This window comes from Quercus lobata, chromosome 12, assembly GCF_001633185.2.
Source record: "Quercus lobata isolate SW786 chromosome 12, ValleyOak3.0 Primary Assembly, whole genome shotgun sequence".
Classification (NCBI taxonomy): domain Eukaryota; kingdom Viridiplantae; phylum Streptophyta; class Magnoliopsida; order Fagales; family Fagaceae; genus Quercus; species Quercus lobata.
The window spans coordinates 5,548,344-5,576,320 of record NC_044915.1 but is presented as its reverse complement, the minus strand read 5'-3'; the positions used below and the strand labels follow the sequence as shown (position 1 = coordinate 5,576,320).

Genomic DNA, 27,977 nt, shown 5'->3' with positions numbered 1-27,977 from the left:
GTGCGTTTGGATTCAACTGAATCTTGCGTCCACGTTCCAGTTTTACGTTTTCCTCTTTTTTTTTTTTTTTTTTTGCTCGCATTTGTTGACTCTGGGAGATAATATTTACTGTTATGAATAGTGTATGCACTGTTCATATATTGTGCATATACTGTTCACGTATTAAAAAATATTAAAAATAGATCCCGATACTATTTACATATTTAAAAATTATTTTACTATAGTGTTTTCAGTTTTTAATTTCAGTAACAATAAATTCAATCTAAACAGACCCTATGTATACAACTACCCAAACCCTTACCTGCGCCCCCAGTCAGCACCGCCCAGATAGCCCAAAGCCCAGCCCAGGTCATATACAAACTGAATTTAGATTTTAAAAAAAAAGGAAAAGAAAAAAAAAAGAAAGAAAGTAGAGAGAGAGGGAGAGAGACACCGAGAGAGCATAGGGTCAGCCACGCCGCCTCCAGCTCGCCACGGGCCGTCAGCCACGACGCCGCCCATCCGTCAGAGCCACCGCAGCCGCCTCCCACTAACCCATGTCGCCGCCACAGGCCCACAGCCACTCCAGCGCCTCCGGCAGCTTGATCTGCCCAACCCACCACCTTCTCCGGCTGCTGCAGCCTCCAGCCTCTATCCCGATCTGCCCTTTCAAGTATTTTTTTCTCTCCTTAAATTTCAAAATCTAATTTTTCTCTCTCCACTCCATAAGCCATACGTTTATAAATTATAATGTTTGTGAATCTGTGATTGTGGTTATTTTATTTTATTTTAGGATGATTGTGAATTGAATTTAAATATGTGATTGTGTTTGGGACTTGGGAGTCGACTCTCAGAGATATTTTTTTTTTTGCACCTGCTGAGTGTGAGAGTGCTATCTTCCTCTGTAACCTCTGCTATACCTAGTTATGTCCTGCAAGGTGCCCTTTGACCTAGTAGAATCCATAACACCCTAGACAAGACCAACAGGAATTTCATCTGGGGTTATACTGCTGATAAAAAGAAATCTTGTCCTAACCACCAAACTTTTCTGGAGATTTAAAAATAGCAAAGGCGAGCTATGGGCTGAGAGTTTTAAGGAAAAAATATTGGAGGAATGGAGATCCGAGGAAACGGGGCTTTTCTAGAACCTGGTCTGCCATAACCAAAAGTGAAAACCTGTGTGCTAAAGGTTCCCATTGGATTATTGGCAATAACAGCTCCTTCTTATCATTCTGGTACGACAAAATGGTCTAAAATGGGACCCCTCACTATTGTGGAAGATAGTTTATTGGTCAAGGATGCTATTAGAAATGGCCAGTGGGACATCCCGTACTTTTCCTTTGAAATCCCCACACACCTCCTTTTAACTTTCAAAGCTATTCCTATTAGGAAAGCTTCTACTTCCACTGATAAGCTTAGTTGGGTGGAAATGTTAAAGGTAATTTTGATTCTAATCATGCCTACAAGTTAGCCTTTGAGGAAGAAAGCCCACACCCTAGCTTTGAGGGCAAGTGGTTGTGGAAACTCAACACACTGCCAAAAATTCAAATTTTCTTATGGAAATGCCTACACAATAGCCTCCCTGTAAATGGGCAAAATTTGCCAAACAGTGAAAATTTTAAAAAATTTTAACCGGACAGCACGCGTTCAAACTTATTTAGTTAGTTAGACTGTTTTTGAAAGTCGAGTTTGGCAAACTCGACTTTGGGCTGGAGTACAGACACAATAGTGACGTTTTTTTTAGCGGCGTTTGTCAAAAACGCCACTATAGGTTCCTTATAGTGGCGTTTTTTATAAACGCTGCTATAGCCACTAGAAAAACGCCACTATAGTGTCTGTTTTCCAGCCTAAAATCGAGTTTGTCAAACTCGACTTTCAAAAACAGTCTAACTTACTAAATAACTTTGAACACGTGCCACGCGCCTAAATTTTTCTCAGGAATAGTTTGTTTGGCAATTTTTTCCCTGTAAATGCTATACTTCACCACAGATGCATAACTGATAATCCTTGCTGTCAATCCTGTCTTAACATAGATGAGACTTGCTCTCATGTACTTAGAGACTACCCTATTGCTAGAAATTTCTAGTTAGCTGCTGACAAATCTTGGACTAAAACAGATTTCTTCAACGCCCACCTCAGTCAGTGGCTTCATTTGAATGCCAATGACAATAACCCCATACCCAACAAAACCTACACCTGGGGTACTTTCTTCCTTTTGCTATATGGAAACTCTGGCTCCAAAGAAATAACATTATTTTCCAACAATCGAGACTAAACACCCTTTTTTTTTTTTTTTTAAGAGAGTTTTAACCTATGACGTCCACTCTTGATGATAACTCTTTTATCATCAAATCAAGATACCAATCGATTTTTTTGAAATAAACGGGGATGGAACTCCAGATCTCTTATTCAATCATTAGAGACTTTATTAATTCAGCTAATTGGAACCTACAAAAGAAAAGATATCTTAATTTCTTAATTTCCATAAATTTGTTGAGTGACTTTATAAACCAATCGAGGTTCTGTTTACATTGATCAAACTTCAACAAAAACAAACCTATAGTTTTGAAACATACACTTCCTTAAATTGTTAATTCTCCTGTTCATGTAAACTTAGAAGAGGTATTGTCTCTATATTTTTTTTGATAGCACGAAGCGGTATTTGTCTACTGTCCTAGTTAGGGGTAACAAAATCAATCCAAACTAATTTACTTGTCTAAATCTACCCAATTATTAATTAGTTCAAATGAGTATTGACCCAATTAAACTCAATTAACGTAAATATTAATTGGGTCTTAACTAGGTACTTAATTAGACCCAAGTATGACCCAACTATCATTTACTCAAAAGACCAAAATATCCTTAGAACCACAAAAATAACTAAATTACACTCCCAAAAAAAAAAAAAAAAACTACTCTGAAACCTAAAAAAATGACCAAAAATACCCCCGAAATGTTTTAAATGATCCAAAATACCTAGAAACCTCTAAAATGATTAAAATATCATTGAAACCTAAAAAATGACCAAAACACCTCCGAAATATCTAAATCAACCAAAAATACCTCGAAACCTCTAAAAAGAATAAAATACCCCCAACACCTCTAAAATGAGCCAAAATACCTAGAAGCCTCTAAAATTACAAAAAATACTCATGAAACCTCTAAAATTACTAAGATACATCCTAAATCTTTAAAATGACCAAAAAACAAAAACCCCCAAAATATCTAAAATGAGAAAAAAAAAAAAAAAAAAAAAAAAAAAAAAAACCCTAAAACCACTAAAATGACAAAAATGCCTTGGAAACTTCTAAAATGATTGAAGTACCCCTAAACCTTTCAAATGAGTAAAATACCCTAAAACCTCTAAAATGATCCAAAATATGCAAAAATCTCTAAAATGACCAAAATACCCTTAACAAAATTTGAAAAATGATCAAAATACCCCTAAACCTCTAAAATGACCCCCCCCCCAAAAAAAAAAAAAAAAAAAACTCTAAACCTCTAAAATGGCCAAAATACCCTTAAAACCTTTAAAATCAAAATACCCCAAAACTTCTAGAACGACCAAAACACCCCTTAACCTCTGAGATGCCCAAAATACTGCCAAAACCTCTACAATGACTAAAAATAACCCAAAACCTCTAAAATAACCAAAAATACCCTGAAACTTCCACAATGACTAAAATACCCCCCGAAATTTTAAAACAATCAAAATACCCTTGAAATATCTAAAATGACCAAAATAACCTTAAAACCTTCAGCATGACCAATAAGTTATATTTTTGGCAATTTCAAAGATTTCAAGAAAAGTTTTGGTCGTTTAGAAGTTTCGAGGCATTTTTGGTCATTTTAGAGATTTCAGGGTATTTTGGTCATTTTAGAGGTTTCATGGGTTTTTTGTCGTTTTGAGCTTTCGGGGCTATTTTGGTCATTTTTGAGATTTCAGGGTATTTTGGTCATTTTAAAGGTTTTATGGGTATTTTTTGTCATTTTGAGGTTTCATGATTTTATTTTATTTATTATTATTGTTTTTAGGTTTTGGAGCCATTTTGGTTATTTTAGAGGTTTCATGAGTATTTTTGGTCATTTTAAGGTTTCAAGGGGTACTTTGGTCATTTTAAAGATTTAGGTGTATTTTTTTAAAGAGGTTTTGGGGCTGTTTTAATCAATTTAGAGTTTTTAGGGGTATTTTAGTTTTTTTTGTTGTTGTTGTTTAAGGTGTACAAGGTATTTTGGAGGTTTTAGAAGTATTTGGGTCATTTTGGAGGTTTTAGGGGCATTTTGGTCATTTTGAAATTTTTGTGGGTATTTTGGTTATTTTCAAGTTTTAGGGTATTTTGGTTATTTTTAAGTTTTGGGGGGTATTTTGGTCATTTGAGAGGGTTTTAAGGGTATTTTGGCCATTTTTCAAGTTTTAAGGGGGCATTTTGATTTTTTTTTTTTAGAGATATTTTGGCTATTTTAGAGGTTTTAGGGGTATTTTAGTTGTATTTATTCATTGATTAATGGGTAATTGAGTGGGTTGAGTTTTACCTATAATAATTGGGTTGGGTTGGGTTTAAATTATAATTAGCTGGTTAAATAGGTTATAATGGGTAAATGAGTTTTATGTACTCACTCCATTTATGCCCAACCCAAACCCCACCCATTTGACAATTAAGTTTTTGTGTCTATCCAAAGAATGGATAAAACATTAGAGGAAAATTAGATAAGAACAATCAAATTCTTGTTTTTGCATTAAAAAAAAAAAAATCTATTTGAGAATTTGCTGACATCAATTAATATTCTTTTTGCAGAGATTTTGACATGGATGATGCAATTATTTCACTTCCTTTTGAGTGTGAGCCTAGCGTACTTAGTGTTTGGCGTTATCATTATGTGCCTGCACTAGTTGTCATGACTTGTGTTTTTGCGCTCATTATGTCGATGCTCTACGTGGCATACCATTATGGACTTATTAGGATTAGAGTTTACCTCTGGATTCCTGTGATTGTGTTTCATGATGGGTCTCATGTTCCCTATAACACGGAGAAGTGTTGTATTTGTCTGCATTGCTTTGTTGATGGAGATGAGTTGTCGAGTCTTCCACCATGCAGGCATGTGTTCCATCACAGTTGCATTGCACCCTACTTGGCTCTAGCCTCTACATGCCCCTATTGTCGAGGTGTCATTTCATTTGGAGATGATTGAGTGGGACTTTCAAATGATGGGATGAGGATGCTCAATAGTAGGTTTTTTTTTTTTTTTTTTTTGGTGGTGTGTTACATTCTCCTGTATAGGCTCACTATTATGACTATGCTCATATGTGTATGGTAGAATAAGTTTTTTAATTTTTAATTTTTTTAATTTTTAAGAAAATATAGTAGCGTAAGTTAACTATAATTTATTAGTTATGTTTGATACATAATTAAAAACCTTATCAAACTATTATTGGTTACAGAAACCCAATTTTAGGTTCTGTCATGTGTTGTGTATGCTTCTTCTACAAATTAACCTTTATCCATATTTAACATGTTTTAGACATAAAATTCCACGTAGTAAAAATTAATTAATTCATGTCAATTTCTCAAAAAAAAAAAAAAAATGGTGGCCACATGTCACTAATGACTCTGCTTTTATCATTAAATGTTATCGTAAATTTATATACCCATAATTATCCATATATATTTCCTATAATTACTCTGATTTTTATATTACTTCTGCGAATTCTTTTATTTTTAGGCAAATTACAACTTAATTACCTGTGATTTGATCAAAATTTAAATTACCTACTTTTGATTTCAATTTTGATACTTTATCCATTTGAGATTAGCTCAATTAAAGTTCTGTAACTCACTTCTATTAAAAATATGGCTAAATATGTAACTTTGCTCCATTTTTATGTCACTCTTCTCCAAAAACACAAAATATATGACAATACAAGATAAAAAAGAATCCAGCAGAACACTTGTGTCATGAGATTTCAAACTATAGATAGACAACTTAAATTTCAGTTAAAACTCAGGTGAGTAAGAGCCCGTTTGGTTAGAGATTTATAGTATCGTTGTTTAAGTGTTGTGAAAATACGTGTGGGTTAAAAAGTATCGTGGAAATACGTGTTTTAGTGTTAAAAACACTAAAAACTATTGTTTAAAATCTAGTACCAGACAACTTCTTAAAATGTCAAATTTCAAACTACATATAAGCAACTTAAATTTCGATCAAAGCACAAGTGAGAAAATTGTAATTTGCCCTTTTATTTTTTATTTTTTGACAAGAGCCTCTTCACATTTTTTTTTTCTTTCTGTTTTTAAAAACCCACCATATTCATTATTCTAAACGATTGAATTGAACTCACATTATTTTTTTTTAAATTTTTTATTTTATTTTTATTTAAAAAAAAAAAAAACATTCCTAAACTTACTCATAGCCCAACGATGTCATTTTGCAAATCAAATTACTGAAATTAGTATAAGTTTCAAAGCCCCTCTTTAGGTATTGTACTTAGGTGTTATTCTTTAAGTTTGCCTTATTAAAGTATTGTAACTAAGTTTTATCCATTTTTTTTAAGAAAGTTGATTTAATCTTGGTAAAACGATGCTGAGCATACTAAGTTTAAACAACACGTGGCAACAACATCAGAAATCAAATTAATAAAAAACATCCTAAACCTATTCATGCATCATCAAGTAGAATTAATAAAAATGAATAGAAAAAAGAAAAGAAAAACTACCTCTTGCATGAGCGTGATCTTCTTATTGAAGGAATATTTTAGAGTTCAAAGAAATTTATTCAATTCTCTTTGAAACCTAAAATCTTTTGCCTACAGGAAAGAAATTCCTAAGGTCAAAGCCTCCAGAACGTCTTTAACGTAAGAAGGAAAATAAAAGAAGAGAACAGTTAGAAAGAGGGGAGTCACAGAGCATGAAAAAGTGTGCTGAATTTTGAGAGGCCCCCTCTATTTATAGAGGCTGGGATGTTCGAAAATTTAGCTAAATGGTTAGAATATGAACTGGGACGTGTCCTTGTCTCTAAAAAATTGAAAAATGTAAGGTTTATCTCAATCCAAGTGCCCTTGGGCCGAGGCCCGCATTTGTGCCAATCGGCACTTGGAAATTGCCGAATGGCCCTTTTGGGTGCCGGTCCCGTGTTCTAGTTTTGGTTCATTTTGGACTACTTTTATGAGGTTTTTTAAGCCGAGGCTTGCACTTAGATGTGTTTTTAATCCATATTCTAAAAATTAAACTCTTTTTCTGATAATTCAGTCCTTTTCAGGAATGATTATCTTGTAAATAAATACTCCAAAAAGTCTTGATTATCCACAATTTTGTAGTTATCTAATTATCATTTTTTATTCCCATGCAAGCAAGCCTATTTTTAACACTAATTAACAACCAATCACAAAATTATTTAATTAATTTTAATTGCTTGACCAATTAGATTTAATTTAAATTAATCATTTGTGGTTGGTTCTATCCAAACAAAATGCATGCAAACTGTGCAAACCTGATCATGCGATATATTTCAATCCAATGGTTCAATTTGGAATCAGGCACACCATCGTGACTGTTAGAATCTCAAGATCTTTTTTATGATATGCAATGAATGAATTAATGCATGTAATGAAATTATGATTTTTTCAGGTATATGAATGGTCACTCTAGCCATCTTCCTTGATTAAATTATGCATGCAAAATTGAGTGTCTACACCTTGAGGCCTGAGGGGTGGTGCCGCGGTAGCACATCGAGGTGAGGACTCAAGGCCAAGTGTCGCAAGTGAAGCAATGTCTAATCAAATCTGACCGATCTTCGATCTCGCTGTCGCCGATGCTCGATGTGCTCTGTTGCTCGAGTTTGAGGCTCGATGATCGATGTGCTCTGTTGCTCGAGTTTGAGGTGGAGGTGCCATCACGCCAATGTGCTTGGTCCGTTGGTCGTTGTCGTTGATGAGGTTTTTTTCCTTTAGTTTAGGATTTTTGATTTCAGTTTTGCTTTACCATATGAGCAATCAGCGGACGCGTATTGGGTTTTTGTTGGGTTTTTTTTTTTTTTTTTTGAGAATCCGTTTGGGTTGGCCCGGTTGGGTATTTAGTTAATAAAAATTTAATTATTTTGATTTAAAAATATTTTTGGGGTTAGTTTTGTTTAGGATTGATGTTGGGCTTTTTTTCCCTGGGGTGGGCTTACTATGTTACAATTTTTTTTTTTTTTTTTGCCAGATTTTAGTTCAAAATTTTTTTTGGGCTTTTTCTTTTTGCTTGAAAGTAGAACAAATAATGGAGCAAAATTTAATTTTATTGACATAAAAAAAATGGGGGTGCTCTCAAATATTTTTTGAAGGGTAGACAAATAAAATTTTTTATATTATTATATATAAAAAAAATTTTCAAGCTAGGACCACCCTAGCCTGAACGTGGCACCGCCCCTGACTAGAGAGAGTTTGAAGCTTCCAATGGCTGCTTGTGGGGATCATCATTCTTTATCATTTATTTGAAGATACTAATTATTGACAACACAATTTGTATTTTTATATAAGTAAGTGCAAATGCATCAGTTGATGCAAAAATTTTGTAAATTTTGCAAAAAAAAATCTACTTTTTCTATTTTACACATCTATTTTTACAAAGGGCAAAACTTAGATACAATACCTTAGATACTGTACCTTAGGTACCCATTTTAAAATTCAGCCACTTGTCTAACTAAATAACTCAATTAACGGTGTTAACACAGTCCGTTTATCTGTCTCTTTCTTTTCACTTTTGTTTTCAGTTTCCCAAGATGTTAGATAACCCATGAGAAAACCCAACCTCTTTAAATTTTCAATCTCTCAGACTTCTAAATTTTTAAAGAAATTGTTGTGAAATTTTAAAGTACTCGCAAGTATACAAACTGTACCGAAGTATAGTTTGACAAGAACGAGGTCGAACCCACAGGGACTTGAATGAACGTAGGAAAATTAAATCAAACCTTAACCAAATTAATTCTAATCTAGTTTAATAAAAATTGGTTGTTTTGAAATTAAATGAACTAAGCAAAAGATATAAAGCAATAAAAAGATGTAAACAATCAAGGGAAAGGAAATAAGGTTTTGGAATTCACCTTGTAAATCATATCAACATATATTTATGATCATTAATTTTTCCCAACCACTACATGATAATCTAGAAATCAATCTTGCTATCATGGTAAATATCATCATTAAAACTTATGTTTAAAAATCTAAAGCATGCTTTCCTTTGCTTCCTAGGTATAAAATCAAATCATCAATTGTATCCATAGCCAAACAAATCACAAGATATATCCAATTCTAAAAATCAAATCATAAATTGTATTCATTGACAGACAAATCACAAGCGATATCCAATTTTATAATCAAGAATTAATAAACCAAGCATTCAATTAATTAAGACAAATCCTAAATCATGAGAAAAACATGATTGAACTCATATCTAGAATCCCATCTTAGTCAATTTATATGAAGCAAGAACAATTTAAATCATTAAAGAACAATTATTGTGGGAAAAATCAAATCACATAAATATTACTGATAATCCTTAACAAGGTTTCATCCTCAACCCTAATTATAAATTTAGCTACTCACAGTAATTTTAAGAAAATACAAAACAATAAAATACTAAGCATTAAATTAGACAAATAAATAAAACTAACTATCATGGAAGAAAACCAAAGAGGTAGCCACAGCCGCAGCTCTCCATGCATTCAGCCCTCAGCCCTAGCACTAGCCTCTCTAAATTTTGCCCTAGAGAGCCTTTAAATAGGTCAAGGAATCCTATTACAAGTTGAATTCCTATTTGGAGAAAATCCTAGATTTTTAGGCTTCACTTAACCGACGATTTTGGCCCATTTAAATTCAGAATTCGGACTTTTGGTAAACTACAAAGTTGTATCCCTTTAAGTTAAAGTTCTAGCCCAATTTGAATCATCTCAATTGGATATCTGAGCCAAAAGTTATGCCAAAAATACTAACTGATGTGCAGGCTGGAATCCTAATCCGAATTGGACTTGGATTTGGTGCAAATTTCGTTTGATTTCTTGCTCCAATTGGACTTAAATTTAATTGGGTTGGTCTTTTCTTGAATTCATGCTTGTCTGGATGTAAGTTGGCTTGATTCAATTGGCCTAGCCCCACTTTGCATGTAAAGCCCTTGTTGCCTGCAACACAAAGATATTATATAATCAGTCACAAAATAACATAAAAGTAAGGCTAAATATGTAGATATGTGAGTAATTTATTGTATATATTTCATGCAGGCTGGAATCCTAATCCAAATTGGACTTGGATTTGGTGCAAATTTCCTTTGATTTCTTGCTCCAATTGGACTTAAATTTAATTGGGTTGGTCTTTTCTTGAATTCATGCCTATCTGGATGTAAGTTGGCTTGATTCAATTGGCCTAGCCCCACTTTGCATGTAAAGCCCTTGTTACCTGCAACACAAAGATATTATATAATCAGTCACAAAATAACATAAAAGTAAGGCTAAATATGTAGATATGTGAGTACTTTATTGTATATATTTCTTGCACATCAGAAATCAAGATTAGAAGAACGAAAAGGTTGACTTAATTATGTGCACTGCGTTGTCAACTAAAGGTTTGTTGCTTCTTGTCTGTGGCTAGGGACATAGTTGGAGAAGCAAAGAACTTGAACGGACAATGAACAATTTCATGTAATCACAGATCTACGAATGACCATACCCAAAAATCCCATGTTTGGAATCCAACCAAAACCATCATGTCCTAACAACCAAAACAAACCCAATCCCCAAATCCACATAAAATCAAACGAGGAGAGGAGAAAAGATAAATTAAAGGAAAACTAAAGAACAAACAAAGAAAAAGAAGAGGAGGAGGAGGACGATCGGCGGCCACAGCATCATCGGTGTGCTTCTGATGGTTGCAAAGCTTATGGGTTTTAGGCTTTTAGCCTTGGGTCCTAGGCTAGACTTCAGCGAGAAGGGCAAACCCAAAAGAGACTATGAGAGTGGCTAATAGTGGCCTGTTGTGGCCGCCCTTGACAGCAGCCATGGAGATTCGGTGGTGGAGAGATCTTCAAGTTTGAGATGAGAGTGAAATGATGAAGGTATATAGTTAACAGAATTAGAGAAAGAGAGGGTGTTAACACCGTTAGCTAAGTTATTTTAATAAGACAGGTGGCTGAATTTTAAAAGGGATACCTAAGGTACTGTATCTAAGTTTTGCCCTTTTACAAAACACCCACATTAGTTTGTCTATTCTACACATATATTCAATAAAATATTCATTCTTTTACAATTTTTTATTATTTCCTTCACCCTTCACACTTATCTCTTCTCTTGAAATCCACTCACACACAACCCAAGCCACCATGAACGATCAATCCACCATCATCAAGCATAGCCACTGCAAACTGTGCACCATCATCAAGCTCTCCCTTCACCCACTGATCAAACAAAGAATAAAAATCATCAAACCCCAAAAATCATCAAAATCATCAACACCATCAAAACCTTCAAAAATCATCAACAACCAAGATCAAGAACTTGAATTTTTAAGGTTTCTCTAACCGAGATCAACAACCGCGCATGACTTTTTAGTCTTTTACCCTGTGCTCCCTCTGAAGTTGTCAAGTAGGCTATGGTGTTTTTTTGGTTTGGTAAAGTGTACAATGTACCTATACTCACTCAAATTGTCTCTCTAGCTTTGTTATTGGTCATCAAGTTGTCGCTGAATATGTGGCCCACTTCAATGAAACACGATCTGTGATTGTTTATGCTGTCTAGGTTTTGATTTGGGAATTGGGGGATGGAATTGAAAGAAAAAAAATACCAAAGCCCAAGTCTTTAAAACCCTAGGTTGAGAAGGAAAGAGGGGGAGTCAGTGAAGTGAAAGTGTGAAAGAGAAAGACCCACCACAACTGATCTCTGCCACAGTTGATCTTGGTCAGATCTCTCCCTCTCTACGTCTCTATTGTGTGTCCATGTATGGGTTATTTGATTTTCCTTTGAGTTTTTGGTTGGTTTATTATGTATTGCAATCTTGTAATGGTGATGGTGGTGGTAGGTTACTGGATTGGGTGATGGTGGGTTGCTGAATTGGGTGGTCGGTGGTCGATCGGTTTTGTTCGGTTCAGAGGAAGAGGGAGAGGGAAAGAGAGAAGTCAAATGGAGAAAGAAGAGAGGTGAGAGAAAAAATATATAAAATAATGATATGCACAGCTACAGTATATATGCACGGTTACTGTAGCAATTTTGCATAAATGCAAAATTTTACACCCACTGATGTGGGTATTTTTTTTTTTGCTCAAAATGTGTAAAATGAGTAAATTTTTTCTATTTTGCGAGACTTTGCATCAACTAATGCAGTTGCACTAATAATATTGTACTTACTAGAGTGTCATTTTGGAGTACTTTTGCTAAAGTAGCCACTCATCCCCAAAAACCCACGAAATCCATACTAAAACTCTTATTTTACTATTCAAAAAACAGTCATTCACTGTCAAATCACCCTTCCATAGTCATCATAAACCCCTACCATTAGCAAATTATTACTCTTTGGCTCCATTTGGTGGGGCGTTTTCTAAATGAAAACTTGCGTTTTTGATTAAAAAAAACACTAGAAGCTATGCGTTTGGCATTACGTTTTTTCAAAAATTACGTTTTTGAAAACTCGGAAAATTCACGTTTGCAAAGCACAACGGTGGATAGCTTTTTAAAAAACCAAGTAAAAAACGCAACTATCATAGTCAGTTGAAGCTTGAAATTCCTAAAATAACCTCGAATAATAATGTCTTGCCTGCTACTTGTGGGCGCAACCTTGCTATCATCTATCTCCTCTAGGCCTTGCCACTATCTAATTCTGCTCGGCTTTGATGAAATTTCTTCTCTCTAGCTTTTTTCATTAATTGAATATTTTGGGCATGCAAAAATTGGAGCGCAAGCAAAAATTACTTTGGTATGGGATGAGGTTGTAGGTGACGCAAAGAAGATGAGTCTGGAGAAACTTGGATGCAATTGAATGAATTTTTTTAGAAATTACTAAGGTTAGATGCGGACCATGTGATTGGCAGTAGAGGATTTTTGTCCAGCTACCCAACAAGTGAAGGAGAAGAAGCTTGAGGTAGTAGGAGATAGACATTGGAAAAGATAAAAATTAGGTGTCCTTCTTGTGTAATTTTTTATTATTTAATAACAAAAGTAAATTACACTATTAAATGGAACCATATTATTATTATTATTATTATTATTATTATTATTATTACTTTCTTTATTAAATTTTTTATGGGACGTTTTCTTATTATTAAATTATTAAATAAAAAAAATATATTACTACTCTTATTATTATCATTATAGCATAGCCTGTCGTGTCCTTTTTTGTAATTTTCTCAAAACAACAATTTTAGAATAACATGTTTTACCAAATGCTCAAATGTAGCTTTAAAAACTGAGTTTTCAAAATGCTCATTTTAAAAACGCTATTTTTTGAAAATGTACCTTTTAAAACAGCTTATCCAAACAGGCCATTGAACACTCTTGTGTCAGAGGCATAAGACCAAGTACATTTGTTCCTTTTATTTGTATTTTGCATACACCAACTATTATTGACCACAATTCCCTCCAGGTCCCCCATAGGTCATGGCAATTTTCAAATTTCCACCTTGATTTCCCCAAGGTACCAAGTCATATCCTACATTGCTAATGGTCTTATCCATAATAATGGGGTCTATATCCAATAAATTGTATGCTGGACTGACAGATTGCATTTGTACAAAATAACTTGATTCTTTCAAAACCCTGCTTGGAAAATGACCATTCCCCATCGGTGGACACGGCTTATTTATATTCCTATATGCCTCGCCCCCAAATTGAAAAAAGCGAGCCTCATTGGCTAAGAGAGTGAAAATATTTTTGGGCCAATATCCTATTTTTTGATTATCCAGTGTAAACCACCAATGACCGCTTGTTTTATCCTGCATGAAGTATAAGAAACGTCAACAAATGAGAATATTTTGATACTATAAGTCTTAGATGTTATCTTTAAAATTTAAAAGAAAAAATCATTGTAATGTGAAAAATTTAACTAAAATAAAATGAAAACGACTTTGATTAAAATGAAAAGCATTATTAGAAGCAGCAAACAAATTAGCAGTCTTTTTTGCAGCAGAGTGTAGGAAAGCAAAGAATACAAATCTTTTATATCACTTTTTGTGTTCTATTTTATGTTCCACCAATTAAAACTTGCCATGTAAGCTACTATTTAATACATCTACAATGCAACGAAACATGCATTTGATACTTATTTATTAGGCGTGTAACCAAATAATAGTATGTTATGCAAAATGGAAAAGACAATTACACAAAGCATAAAGATTTATAGGGTTCCAAACCCCAAATACACCCATAAAGCTCTCTCACTGAAAGCACTAAACACAAAGGCACTTCTGCAAAATCTAAACTCCAAATACACCCAAAGAGTTCTCTCACCAAAATCACATGAAGAGAAATCTAAATTTCTCTAGAACAAAGTCACTGCTTAATTACATATTATATGAGAGAGAGAGAGAGATTTTAGGACAAGGTCTACTAAATTGACCAAATCAAAAGCTAGCAACATAACAATGCGATTTTGTGGGTAGGGATGCAAAATTGTACAAATAGTAATAGGACAAGGTTTTGTTGCATAAGTGTGCGATTGTGCATGTGAATTGATGTCATAAGCATCGCAAATTGGGTAGCTTCATATATGGATTTTTTTGTGGGTAGGGATGCAAAATTGTACAAATAGTAATAGGACAAGGTTTTGCTACATAAGTGTGCAATTATGCATGCGAACTGGGATGTCATAAGCATCGCAGACTGGGTAGCTTCAGATATGGATGTTAAGAATGAACAAAGTTTCTCTCCAAACTAGTTTGGAGAGAAACCCTTCAAACTTATCATATATTTTTATATTGAATGTGAATTTTGAAAATCTAACCGTTGGATTGCATGTTCTTATTATATCATTTATGCTTGCAAAATTTTAAGAAGATCAAAAATCAATTGCTACATCATCAATCAAATGTTAAAATTTCAAGTTTTTATTATCTAAAATTGTGAATAAAAAAAATAAATTTATTAATCGAATAATAAATAACAACTGATTTGAAAGAAATTTGATATGCATGTTAAGAACATAAGGAACACATAAACTTCAACAGTTAAATTTTCAAAATTCACACTCAAAAAAGAGATATACAATAAGCTTGAAGGGTTCCTCTCTAAACTAATTTGGAGAGAAACTTTGTTCTTTATAGTATTGGCCAAGGTATGGGTGTATGCATGCTACCGGGCTATAAGTATAAAGTAAGACATGTGTATGCTTGGCCTGGGCAATTACTGTTACCAATCAATGCAAGCATATACATACTAGAGCCAAGATTTGTAACATGTGGGCAACTTGGAATTGAACCCAAACTTTAGGGATGAGATATGAGAGTGTTTAGATTTTACACCTTGAAATTTTAAAATTTAGATTTTACCCGTAAAATTTGAGAGTGTTTGGATTTTACATTCTCAAGTTCAGAGTATAAAATCCAAATGCCCCTAAACTTTTTGCAATAGAATCCAAACAGCCCTAAAATGTTGGGGGGTAAAATTCAAATTCTGAAACATTAGGGTATAAAATCCAAACACCATCAAACTTCTGGGTGTAAAATTCAAACACTCTCAAACTTTAAGGGTGTAGTTAGCAATCTAACCTTTATTTTATTTTATTTTATTTTTTGTACTTATTATGTGGTAAAACAAAAAAAGGTTCCAGTGTTTTTTTTGTAACGTTTTGTTTGTTTCGATGGAAAACTTTGTGTAAAGATAACTTTCCGTGTTTTCCAGTGTTTGGTAGCATAAAAAAAGATGAGTCAGAGGAAAACTATTTTTGGTCAATATAAAAAGTATGGCTTATTTTTAGAAATTGTTTTCCATTAATTTTTTTGGAAAACAACTCTATTTCACAGCAGCTAAATAAGGGAAGTTAGGAGGGTTTTTTATTTTATTTATTTTATTTTTTTAACTCGTTTAAAGTTACTATCAAACATTGGAAAATGAGATAGTTTTATAGAAAATGCTTCTTGGAAAACGATTAATTTTCTAGAAAACATCATTACTGAAACAAACAGAGCATAAATTGATTCTATCATTTGTGCTTTCACTTTCTATAGTCAAACTCAAAGTCTATGTCTCTGTTTTGGTGAATCGGTTGTGACTATAGAGAGCACACTTAGTGTATCATAAGTAAAAATTTAAGGTAAAAAATAAATGCATCCAAGTTTTCAATCTTTCCTTTATCATACTTTCTTTTATAAAACAAATTCTCATTGAGTGCTTCAATGTCAATCAAAAAGTACAAACATTTTCGCATTTAAGCAAAAAATCTTTGGTTTAGTATTTTTTTTTTTCAATAATTATAATATACATATAATTTTATGAGAAATTACTATCAATGTGATTGTTTCTACTTTTTTTTTTTCATGGTCCATAGGATTGTCTCTTAGGTATTTGGGCTATTTAATGAGACATAGTATTCTCTTTTCCCTTCAACCATTGTCTAATGATATAGGTGTGATTCGTTATGTTTTAAAAAAAATATTGGCTTTATTAGTAAAGTAAAATTACATCTATGAATTCATGTTAGCTCAATTGGTAAAATATCTTGTTAGTAAATATAAATTTGGAGTTCAAACTCCGTCAACACCAAAAACAATTTGTTGTCTTGGCTTGATGATAAAAAACAATCATTATGAAGTAACTGTCATAAGTTGAAATTCTATCCTATATAGAAAAAAAATGACACTTACAATTTTGTTGAAGTTCTATTAGTAAATATTTTAAATGAAAAATAATATCATAAATGATTTATATAATAAAAGAATGATGTATCATAGCATGATTTCTCACTTTAATAGACAATGTATTACCTGAGCTATCAAAATATCAGTAAGTTGAAATTCTATCCTATATAGAAAAAAATGACACTTACAGTTTTGTTGAAGTTCTATTAGTAAATATTTTAAATGACAAATAATATCATAAATGATTTATATAATAAAAGAATGATGTATCATAGCATGATTTCTCACTTTAATGGACAATGTATTACCTGAGCTATCAAAATATCAGTAACGAATTGTTGTCCTTGAAATACAGAAATATTGGCGAAAGGCGAACCAGGGTGAAGACGAGGATGCACTTGTACAAACCCAGGGCATTCAGAATTGAAACAACCAGTTTTCCCAAAGTTGTCTACCTGTAAACATATAAGCGAAAGTAGGGATATATTCATGAAAGTACTTATAAACACTATAGGTAAGAATGAAAATGATTTGGTTCTTACTGTCCAATATGTTGTTATTCGTGTACGACTATCACCGTATAACACTGGATCCACCTATGAATGTCAATACCATGATATAAAAATCCTTTATAACAGTGTAATATGGAATATAAAGAAAGGTTATATTATTAATGACATCAATCTATGTATATTGAACTGATTATTCAAGAGACACAGAAATACATTTTGTCACTTACTGCCCAACCGGCTTGTATGCTTTCAAGTCCATTGAATTGTCCCTTTTGAACCCAAATTTGAGCCATACTGTATTGGCCCATTTCCACACTTGGATTTTCCAAAGAGATGATCGCCCGAGCACCATGATTAATTCTATTATTCGATTTTGTGTGATATGTAGCAAACTAGAAACCAAAAAAAGAAAAGAAAAAAGAATTAGCTTATGACCTACATCTAGTTTAACATAATTGTGCCATCAATAGCCACCATTTAAATACTGTGAATTAGAAAATTATATTTTATTAATGTTAAAGTTCCCCTATAAAATTCAGTGTTTTTATCATTTTATGTCAATACATGACATACCAAAAAAATTCATTTAAAGATTTGACAATGTTAACTAGGAGGTGATACTGGTAGGTATAAATTGATATCCAGAGAGTGGAGGGTGGTTACAAAAATTTAAAGAAATAAATAAATAAGAGAACATTACATTTGAATCGTAGAATGCATGTTAAATTTTGAAGATTATAATTATATATTGAGAAAAAAATATACCTACAAGAAATTTAGTTATTTTTTATTTTAGACTAATGATGTTCTACATTATAAAGCATTTGTAATGCCAACTGTTAAGAGTTTTATAATTCAACTAGCACCTTTTGGCCTTATAATATTAGCTAATGATATATATTATCTGTAAAATTTATTGTATGCTATAGAGTTTTAGCATACAATTTACCCAATTATTATATTCACAAACTCAAACGTTGTTGATTGTATAAGAAACAAATGATGCTTTTAGGACAGCCTCGTTTATTCATAGTCAAAATCCAAGTTTTGTCTTTAAATTGGATTTTTGCCATTATAGACAGGTGGTCATTCATATCATATGACATGAAAATGATATAGGTTAGGTGAAAAAAGTGCCACTAAACCACAAGGTCATTGAAATAGAAAAGAAAAAAATAAATAAAACATAAGAATTTGAGCACGTACGGAATATTCTATTTAAATATATTTGTGTTTTATAGTAATAAAAAGTGAATATAAATAGTTAACTTACTTGTTGGCTCGGGTTATCGTCTGTAAAATTTTTAGAATGATATTTTGAGTGAGAATACTCATTTCTTAGGTGACTGGATTTAATCTTCATAATAGGTACCATTCCTGGTGGACAACCTTCATCTTGAAGGCCAATTTTGGAAAATTTACCAATTTTGGTGTCGTAATTATTCAGCACATTTCCAGAAAAACTTGGAGCCATCTGTAAAGTTAAACTAATTGCATGTTAGTTTAGCAAACAATAAAAGTTAAATCTAAATTGGTAAATACAAAATACACACCCAAAAAAAAAAAAAAAAAAAGGTAAAGACAGAAAATAAAAATGTTTACTTAGTACAAGTCACAGGCCTAGGTATCTAAGCAATATGTGCAGAACAACCTTACCTGTGGAGACAAAGACCATAGAAAACTAGAAATCACAAAAAGATATTGTTCTCAAGCAAATAACTTGAATCTTTTTGGCTATCTGAATATTTCCAACATTTGCTATTGGCATTTTGGGCTGTGAGAGCGAAGGCCAAACCAACACAACCCAAATTGGCAACTTTGTAAGCTGTCCATTTGAGGTTTATTCAAAGTAATAACACTAAGTCTTCAATTGAATTATTTGTACATTAAAATAATAAGAAAATGGGAAAACTAGATCCAAATAATTTTATGAACTAAGTTGGAGAGAATTTTATTTTTGTGAAAGTTAATTTTAAATGAAGTTTGGTAAATTAAGATAAAAATTAATTTTATTTTCTATTAAATTAAATGAACTAAAATTCTATATAATTAGAATAAAATAAAACTACTCAGCACAAATTAAAAATTAAATAAGAATAAAGTAATTGTAATAAAAAAATTATGAATAAAGAGTTATCATCAGAAGCGGATGCCATAGGTTGAAACTCTCTAAAAAAAAAAAAAATATATATATATATATATATACTATTTTAATGCCTGATTGTAGGGGTGTTTGCGGTGCGGTTTTGGGCCATTTTAGCATAGCCTTTTGCGATGCAATTTAGCCAAAACTATAATTACACTGTACCTTATTTTTGCGGTCAGATGCAATACGAACGGTTTGAACTCGGTATATTTTTCAAATTTTGGGCTTTTCTTACCTAGCCCAAAACTAATTTTTCCCTTTATTTTGAACCAAATTTTAAACTATTGAACTAGTTTTTCTTTATTTTGGGCTGGCTTTCTTTAGTCAACACTTGCTAGAAATATCAAACTTTTTTTTTTTGAAAATTAGGGTTATTAAACTATTAATAATATATTTAATATTAAAAATAAATAAATAAATATATTAATATATAGAGAGGGTGCGGTGCAGTGCGGTTTGTGTGGTTTTCTTATTATAAAATCGCAAACTACACTGCATCATGCAATGTGTGCACTATTACTTATAGTGTGGTGCGGTTATTTCATTTTATGAGTAGTTTTTGTGCGCTTTTTGTGGTTTGTACAGTTTGGTGAACATCCCTATTTTAGAGTGTGATCGCTAATTGTTGAGACTTGACTGATAAAATGAATTTTAAATTTATTTTAATTATATGGTAATAGAATTTTATATGTGTAGTAGAATTTGGAGATACATAATTTTAAGAACATAAGTTGTATCATAAAGTATATGATTTGAATGAAACATCAAATAAATTTATTGCATCATACATACAAAAAATACATTAAAAAAATGACAAACTATGATTTTTTTTTTCTATAAAATAAGGCACTCACGAATGATAAATTTGCATAGTCTACCAATAATCTATACTTGCTACCATTAGGAAAATTATCACTCTTTGGTATCCACTATTTAGGTGTTCCAAATTATAAATTATTTAAAAACTTTAAGTAATATGGTCAAATACATAAAATTAATCATTTTTGAAATTCTAACTTAACCCCAAGGAGTCAGTTTAGCGATTTCTAATGTCTCATGATATCTAAAGCTCCCTGTAATAACTTAGTGTGTGTGGGATGGGGGGATTGCATATTCCAAAAGAAATATTTAGATACTTGAAGAGGTTTGAATACCCTCATTTGTCCAAAAAAAAAAAAAAAAAAAAAAATCCTAACTTTAGGGCTTTATTTACAAGAAGTTTGTTAAGCAGATATCGTGGAATCCTAATTATTTAGAACGTTATTTTAATTTTTAGAAAAATAAAAAATAAAGGAAACCAAAATATGAGGGATCAAGTGGTGCCTGAATTTTGTGATTCTTAAGTAAAGGATGATCAAAAGCCGGTTGCTTGTATATATCCACGCAATCAAATTCACGGTCATATCTTTGCTGTACAAGTGAAAGAAAAAAAATCAGTCTTGGATCTTTGAAATAAAAATTGTTAATATAACAATAGATTTTAATATATTTGAAGCAAGTAGATGAGAAAAATAGAAAATTGACTTTAGTAATCTAATTTATTATCTTTTCCTGCTAAATTTGTAAACAAATTCTTATCAAGAAATGCATGCCTGGGTTTTCCTAGTGTCAATTATAAATATGCTTATTACCATTAAAACTATATCTGTCATCTATGTCATTGATGGTTTGACATCTCAAATTTTATTTCTATTTATATATCAAGGCAATCTTACATTTGGATAATTATTCACTCTCTTATCCAAATAGCTTGTGTTAATTGTTAGATCAATAAAAATAAATACTAATGCTCCGTTTGAGTAAAATATTTTTTGTATTTGACAGTATCTGTTTATTCCTATATACTTAAAACAAAAGACTAATTTCACTACCTTTTTCTACACACATATGATTTAGTAAAAAAATAAAATTTTAAAATTATAAATGAATAATATTGTTTGTTATTTTTCTTTAAAGCACCTTCATAAATAAGAACTTCAATCAAAACAACATAATTATGCAACTAAATTGAATTATTTATCGAAATTTGTAATTTACTTATACATACCACTATGTACTTTTTTTTTTCAATTATTCTTTATATCAACGTTTTTAAAAACCTTCAACAAAACGAAACATATACATATTTTAAGGAGAAAATGGGTTTTTGCCCTTTCTTTTTAAAATATCCAGCAAAATGCTCCATGTTTGAAACTAATTAGGGAAATACCTCTAATTAGTTTAAAATGTATAACTCGATTTTTGGAATATCAAGTTATAGCGAACGTGGACTTAGAAAAAAAAATTGGAAATCAAGGTCCATGTAAAGTACTCAAGTTCATGGAACTCGAGTTTCAGAAAAAAAAAAAAAATATATATATATATATATATTTTTTTTTGGTTCACTATAACTCGATTGTCCAAAAATCAAAAATCGAGTTTTAAATTGAAACTCGATTTTTAGAAAATCGAGTTCCAAAACAGGGGCATTTCCCTAAATAGTTTCAAATATGGGCATTTTACTGGATATTTTTTTTTTTAAAAAAAGGGCAAAAGCCCATTTTCTCCCATATTTTAAGCATGATTTTTTGCTTGTAAACATATAAAGGTCTCACCAGGAATAAAAACATTGTACAGTATTTGAAAACAATCTCTAAATACAATATTAGTTTTTAAAAACTTAAATGTAAGTACCTGAATTGGCTTCACATTGGTTATTCCTTCTCCAACAGCTTTGTAGCACAAACAAAGACTTAGAACTAGTAAGAGATGTAAACCCATATTTACTCGCAAGCCGGCACTCAACATACAATATTACTGTCCTTTTGATTCATCTTCCCATGTTCCTAACCTATAAATACGTGTTGTAACTTACTAGACATAAACCGAGCCTTGTTTGGTAACTATTATAAGCAATATATTATTATTAGATTTAATGCTCATCCCTCCCCCCCCCCACCCCCCTCCAAAAATAAAAAAATCATTAGGAAAATATTAGTTGTTTTAGTTATTATAGATTTAATGGTCATTACAAATATAAGGTAACTTCTTTTGTTGTTACCCATTTTAAATACATTATAATTGGTAATTATTGAGTACTCCCGAAGTACTATAAATACGTACATCCCCCTCTTATATGAATTATAGGTTAGGAGTATGCATTAGTATTCTATAATTTTTCCAACCTACTATCCATTTTGGATTAACTGTTCAGCTGTTCCAAAATTCCCTTAAATAATTTTTTTTTTTGGCAAAAGGAAAGATATGTTAAGGAAACTATGTGGCTATGTGTGAGCACACCTTCTCGCGCCTGACTCACGCTACGTGGTTTGTACCCCTTTGGGAAGTATGCCTCATCTGAATGGACCCGTGGCAAAGGAATTGGGAGTCGCCACCTAGTTTAGGTCTAGGAACCAAATTGGAACTTTTAGTACTTACATGCATAGATCTGCGTATCAGATTTTTGGGTATGACTAAGACTGTCCCGCTTGTAGGCCGGCCTCCATTATGTGTTGCTAGGAGCCTAGGACATGTTTAAATAAAGAGTTTATTAAGAGAACTCTAATCCTTAACCTAAACATACATCATTCACTTAAAAGAATAACACACACAACATGGTAAAGTTTGCATCACAACATTATAGGAAACAAATAAAAACAGAAAAGGAAACACGTTAGAACAGAATTAAAAAGATATATACTAAAAAAGAAAAAGATAACTATTAAATTACACACATAAGGAAAGACTACAAAATAAACCTAACATGGAAAAAAGACTAAAACAAACATGGAAAACAATTAAACATAAATAATCTATATATAATATAAAAGCGAAACTTTTGACTTTTTGTTGACCGCTCTTCCTTGTGTCACGTGGCTACATAAATTAATGTCCTGTATACATTTAAAAACAACGAACAGTTGTGCATTTTCATTTTTCAATAAGCACCTTTGCAGCCAATAGGAATTTTTTCATTCAATAGACACATTTTCAGTCAATAAGTACATTTTCATTCAATAGGAATCTTTTTAGTCAATAGACATATTTTCATTCAATAGACACATTTTCATTCAATAGACACATTTTCATTCAATAGGCATTTTTTTGATCAATAGGCACCTTTTGGTATATCCAATATTAAAGGTTATGACCTTTCAATAGACACCTTTTGGTATATCAAATTTGAAGGTTTATGACCTTTCAATAGGCACACTTTGGTAAATATATTACAACCTATTATATATATATATATATATATATATTTATATATGGATTAGGTTCAAGTTACACTTAGTATAACTTTAAGCAATGTTACACCACCCAATAACTTGTTATTGAATTAATAATTTGAAAATCCAACTGTTAAATTATATGCTCTACATATTCTTAACATGCTTGCCAATTTTCATATCAATCGGATGCTATTTACCATTTGATCTATGAACTCATCTTTTATGCATTATTTTAAACTATAAAAATTTGAATTTTAACAATTAATTGATGACATGGCTATTAATCTTTGATTACCTCGAAATTTTGCAAGCATGAAGAATATACGCAAATAATGTAATCTAACGGTGGATTTGTCAATATTCGTATCCAATTAAAAAATATTGAGTGGTGTAACATTGTTTAAAACACAAACTAAACTAGAGATGCAACATTTTGTCTCTTATTCCTTCATACAAAAATCCGAAAAATCACGTTTTTGCAAATTTGAACAAACAAAGGTATTTTTTTTTAAAAAAAGGTATAACTTGCCCCTCCCTCCCTTAAAAGTTATCATGGCTTTTGAGTGGAGTTGTGGTGTACCTTTGTGTTAGAACTCCTTTCCCTCTCCCTTGTGTGTGTGTGTGTGTTTGTTTCTATAAAAATAAAATGTATTAAAAAATAAGCATGTTAGAAACCCTAAGTACTAAACTAAGAACCACATAAAACTAACCTATAATCATGTTAACACAACAAACAAGAATCATAATCATTAAACAAAACAAATATTAATATTCAAGCTAACGTTACTTAAATAACATGTTAATATAACATAAGAATAAAATAAAGACACAAGAACAAATAGAACCGATTATATCAACCCAAAATCATATTAATATATATCAAAATAAATAAATAACATCAAGCATATCAAATATAGAAAAGACTATATTAATAAAGGCAAAAACACTATTTTGGTCCCTACATTTTTATAGCAGTCAATTTAGTCCCTGTTATTTTTAACTTGTAGTCAATTTGGTCCATATCGTTAACTCACTAACAGAAATTCCTGTGGCAAATGGTGTGCATATGTGGCTTCTAAAATAATATTAAAAATTTTAGTTAACATAAAAAAAATGCCAAATTAGCTTTAAAAAAGCAACAACAAAAAAAAAATCCAAATCTTTCTCTCTCTAACCTCTCACTCTCTTTCCTCTAATATCTCATTCTCTCTTCCCAACCACCATTGCAACCCCACCAACACCACCAATCTAGCCACCGCAATAGGCAAACACACCACCACCTTCACCACTTGTAAAACCCTTCTATCCCTTGTTCATAAACGGGTCCATGGTGGCCGACCCACCCACCTCCACCCGTTTCAAACCCAGCAACTTATATGGGTTTTGATTGTTGTTGTTGTTTTGGTTGGATCTCTCTATTACTCAATCATTGACATGAGCTTAGATTTATGGTTTTAGTTGGATTTGTGTAAAAAAACTACATAGATCTATTGTGATGTTGGCTCAAGAAATAGGAGTTTCGAAAGCAATTTTTGAAAGTGATGCTTTAACTATGAATCAAGCCATAAACTCTGAAAAGAAGTGAGGTCAATTAATCATATTATTCAAGGCTTTCCAATTTGCCAATTTCCAACGCACCTAGCTAGAGAATAAGAAGGTAGCTCATAAACTAGTATAAATGGCCTAAAGAACACCAATACGCAAATTTGGAAGGGTAAAAAACAAGGGAGTCAACCTCATATCGAAGGTTGTACCGGTTTGACTAGTGAAACGATAAATTTCGATACCTATCAATACCGGTATACTGTTTCGGGTTTACTACTATTATATATATATATATATATATATTATATAATCAATATAAAAGTTTACCATAAAACATTAACTCAATTCAAAATAAATTATTCATGGTTTTAGACTTTAGCATAAAAAAAACACACACACACACACACACACACACACACACAATACAAAAGACAGAAAACTTAATTGTTCATTGCATACTAAGAAAACAAATAATATTAATAAGTTAATGCAAGTAAGTTACCATCCTGCCCTTACAAAAACTCAAAAATTACAAAACTAAAAAAAAAAAAGCTTTTTTCTGTACCAAAAGACATTGGCGTTTAGATACCGGTACATGAACCGGTATAGTATCGACCACCTTGGTACAAAACCATTTGGGGGTATTGCATGTTCTACAATCTGTACCTTCTTTGTCTTTCTAATTAATGTACTTTCATCTTTGAATTGAATGAAATTTCAGTTTGGAATAAAAAAAATATTTTTGATCTGATCTTTGATTTTTTTGAAGAGAGAAATAATCGGAGAGAGATAGAGAGTTGGTTGTTCTTTTTGTTTTCTTTTTGTTGATCTTAAAGACTTAAAGGCAACAACAACAGCCCAAAAAAATAAAAAAGAAGTATACTCCTAAAATTGCTCAGGAGGTACGAGGGACAGAAGAGAAGAACAGCTAAAATAAAGAAGCAAGGCAATAACACAGATCAAAGCAAAGGGAAACGAAACAACAAGGTAACACACACAGCTTATTTACCCTTTACATACCTAGATTTTTATATCTGCACTCACCTACTCCCTGTGTTTACACTGACTTCACTTAAGCGCACTCCTTGATAAAAAAATATATATATATATTCACTCGCACCCAATAACTAGTGCTCTAAAAAGAGAAAATTGACGTATATCATTACTATCTTTCTTTTCTTGCGATTTTATTTCAAACGATATTCCAATCCCTTCCAAGCTTACTTTAGTTTTGAGCAGTGCAATTTGATTTTCAGGCAGAACCATGATCACCATAGTCCATTTCCACTACCACCTTTCCCTTAGCCATTTACAGGCCCTCGAATCCCTTCATCACCAACCCCATTGGTTACATATAGTTTGCAAAAATGGGTCTATGTCCCTTTAATTACAATCCATAAATCATAGCTTCTTCCAAATTTAACAATGTCAAGTTTGCACCTTACACTACATAATCAACTTCCCCATTTTCTTTCTCCAACATTTCCTCAATTAAAACTATTTTCATCCACTCTCTTCTCAGCTATCAACTTTACCACCTGCCACAAATCAGCTTTGACCATAGATAAATCTACTTCAACTATGCTTAGCACTATGCCATGCATTGGTTGGATATTCATTTTCCCAATTGGGATTTTTTTTTTTTTTTTTTGGTGTGTACAAATTGTAACAAAACTTGGACCTAACTCTTCCCTAATGTCGCATAAATATTTCCAAATTACAGTAGAGAGGCACAATTTTTTGTTACCATATGGTCAAGTTGTTTTTCATTGACTTAGAAACAGAACGTGTCCAATTTGAACTTATAAGGAGTTAGCCTTCAATTCCCCAGTGTGTCCACACTTTGAATGAAAAAAGAAAAAGAAAAAAAAGAAAAAGAAAAGACATTAGAGAGAAAGAGAGGAAGGGACTTGCTGGCCACTAGTGGTGGTGACACTAGTAAAAAACACCACCAGCAGTGGTGGTGTGGTGCACATGGTTTTGAAATGGTCTGACCGGGAAAACCTCAAACTGTTAACTTTTGTGGTCTGTTTAACATCAAGAACTGTCTTATGCAAAAAAAAAAGTAAGGACCTATACGAACCGTGGTCCGAGCTAGTAGCTCTCACAAGTCCCTTTTTTTAAGCCTTAAACGGCACCATTTTGGAGTTAAATCACTGCGTCTTTTGTTTTTTTCCCTGTATGACGTCGTTTTGGTTCCTCAAAGGGTTAAAATAGAAACCAAACCCTCAATCTTTTCTCAAGCTCACTCTCTCAAATTCACCTCACTACCTCAATTGCCTCACTCTCATCTCTGCCCTTCTTAAGGGTGTGCATGGGTCGGGTTAAGGGGATTTTTGACCCAACCCAACCAACATGGGTCGGGTTGAACCCATGGGTTGGACAACTTTTTTTTATTACTATTATTATTAAATTGAGTAGAAAAAAATATATCACACATGTCACCTGAGTTGATAAACAAAATATACATTAATATATGAATTAATATTCCAACTCAATTATACATTAATATATGAACTAATATACATTAATATTGGCTTTTATATAGAATAGGAGGAAGAGCTAGTTATTTTAAAAAAATTATTAATTATATAATATATTTTAAATATATATTAAATATATGGGTGGGTCGGGTCCGGTTTGGAATTTTATGACCCAAACTCAACCTAACCCGCTATCAAAAAAAAATTTATAACTCAACCCAACCCACCAAGCCCTAAAAACCGACCCAACCCAGCAAGTTGGGTTGGGTCGAGTCGGTTTTGGCGGGTTGGTGGGT

The 27,977-nt window shown here is 32.2% G+C and overlaps 2 protein-coding genes across 2 annotated transcripts; one reads left to right on the top strand and one right to left on the bottom strand.

The window, feature by feature from the left end:
- The first annotated feature begins 405 nt into the window (after positions 1 to 405).
- Positions 406 to 5,252, top strand: LOC115972490 (RING-H2 finger protein ATL74-like). The gene is made up of 2 exons (XM_031092798.1): positions 406 to 652; positions 4,776 to 5,252. Exons 1-2 carry the CDS (start codon positions 537 to 539, stop codon positions 5,167 to 5,169), a joined length of 510 nt encoding a protein of 169 aa, XP_030948658.1. The 5' UTR covers positions 406 to 536; the 3' UTR covers positions 5,170 to 5,252.
- Positions 5,253 to 11,303: 6,051 nt separating this feature from the next.
- On the bottom strand, positions 11,304 to 22,202 carry LOC115970130. Its single transcript, XM_031089800.1, has 8 exons — positions 22,116 to 22,202; positions 20,741 to 20,852; positions 18,948 to 18,952; positions 18,669 to 18,770; positions 17,524 to 17,688; positions 17,327 to 17,380; positions 17,093 to 17,239; positions 11,304 to 11,399 (listed from the first exon to the last, which is right to left on the bottom strand). Exons 1-8 carry the CDS (start codon positions 22,200 to 22,202, stop codon positions 11,304 to 11,306), a joined length of 768 nt encoding a protein of 255 aa, XP_030945660.1.
- Positions 22,203 to 27,977: the final 5,775 nt, after the last annotated feature.

Excerpts from the sequence above, each read along its gene's own strand:
- LOC115970130 (XM_031089800.1), bottom strand. The coding sequence starts at position 22,202 with ATGGGTTTACATCTCTTACTAGTTCTAAGTCTTTGTTTGTGCTACAAA. Across the intron at positions 17,381-17,523 it reads GCATACAAGCCGGTTGGGCA|GTGGATCCAGTGTTATACGG; the intron begins GTAAGTGACAAA and ends TGACATTCATAG. Across the intron at positions 17,240-17,326 it reads GAATAACAACATATTGGACA|GTAGACAACTTTGGGAAAAC; the intron begins GTAAGAACCAAA and ends ATATGTTTACAG.
- LOC115972490 (XM_031092798.1), top strand. The coding sequence starts at position 537 with ATGTCGCCGCCACAGGCCCACAGCCACTCCAGCGCCTCCGGCAGCTTG. Across the intron at positions 653-4,775 it reads ATCCCGATCTGCCCTTTCAA|AGATTTTGACATGGATGATG; the intron begins GTATTTTTTTCT and ends TTCTTTTTGCAG.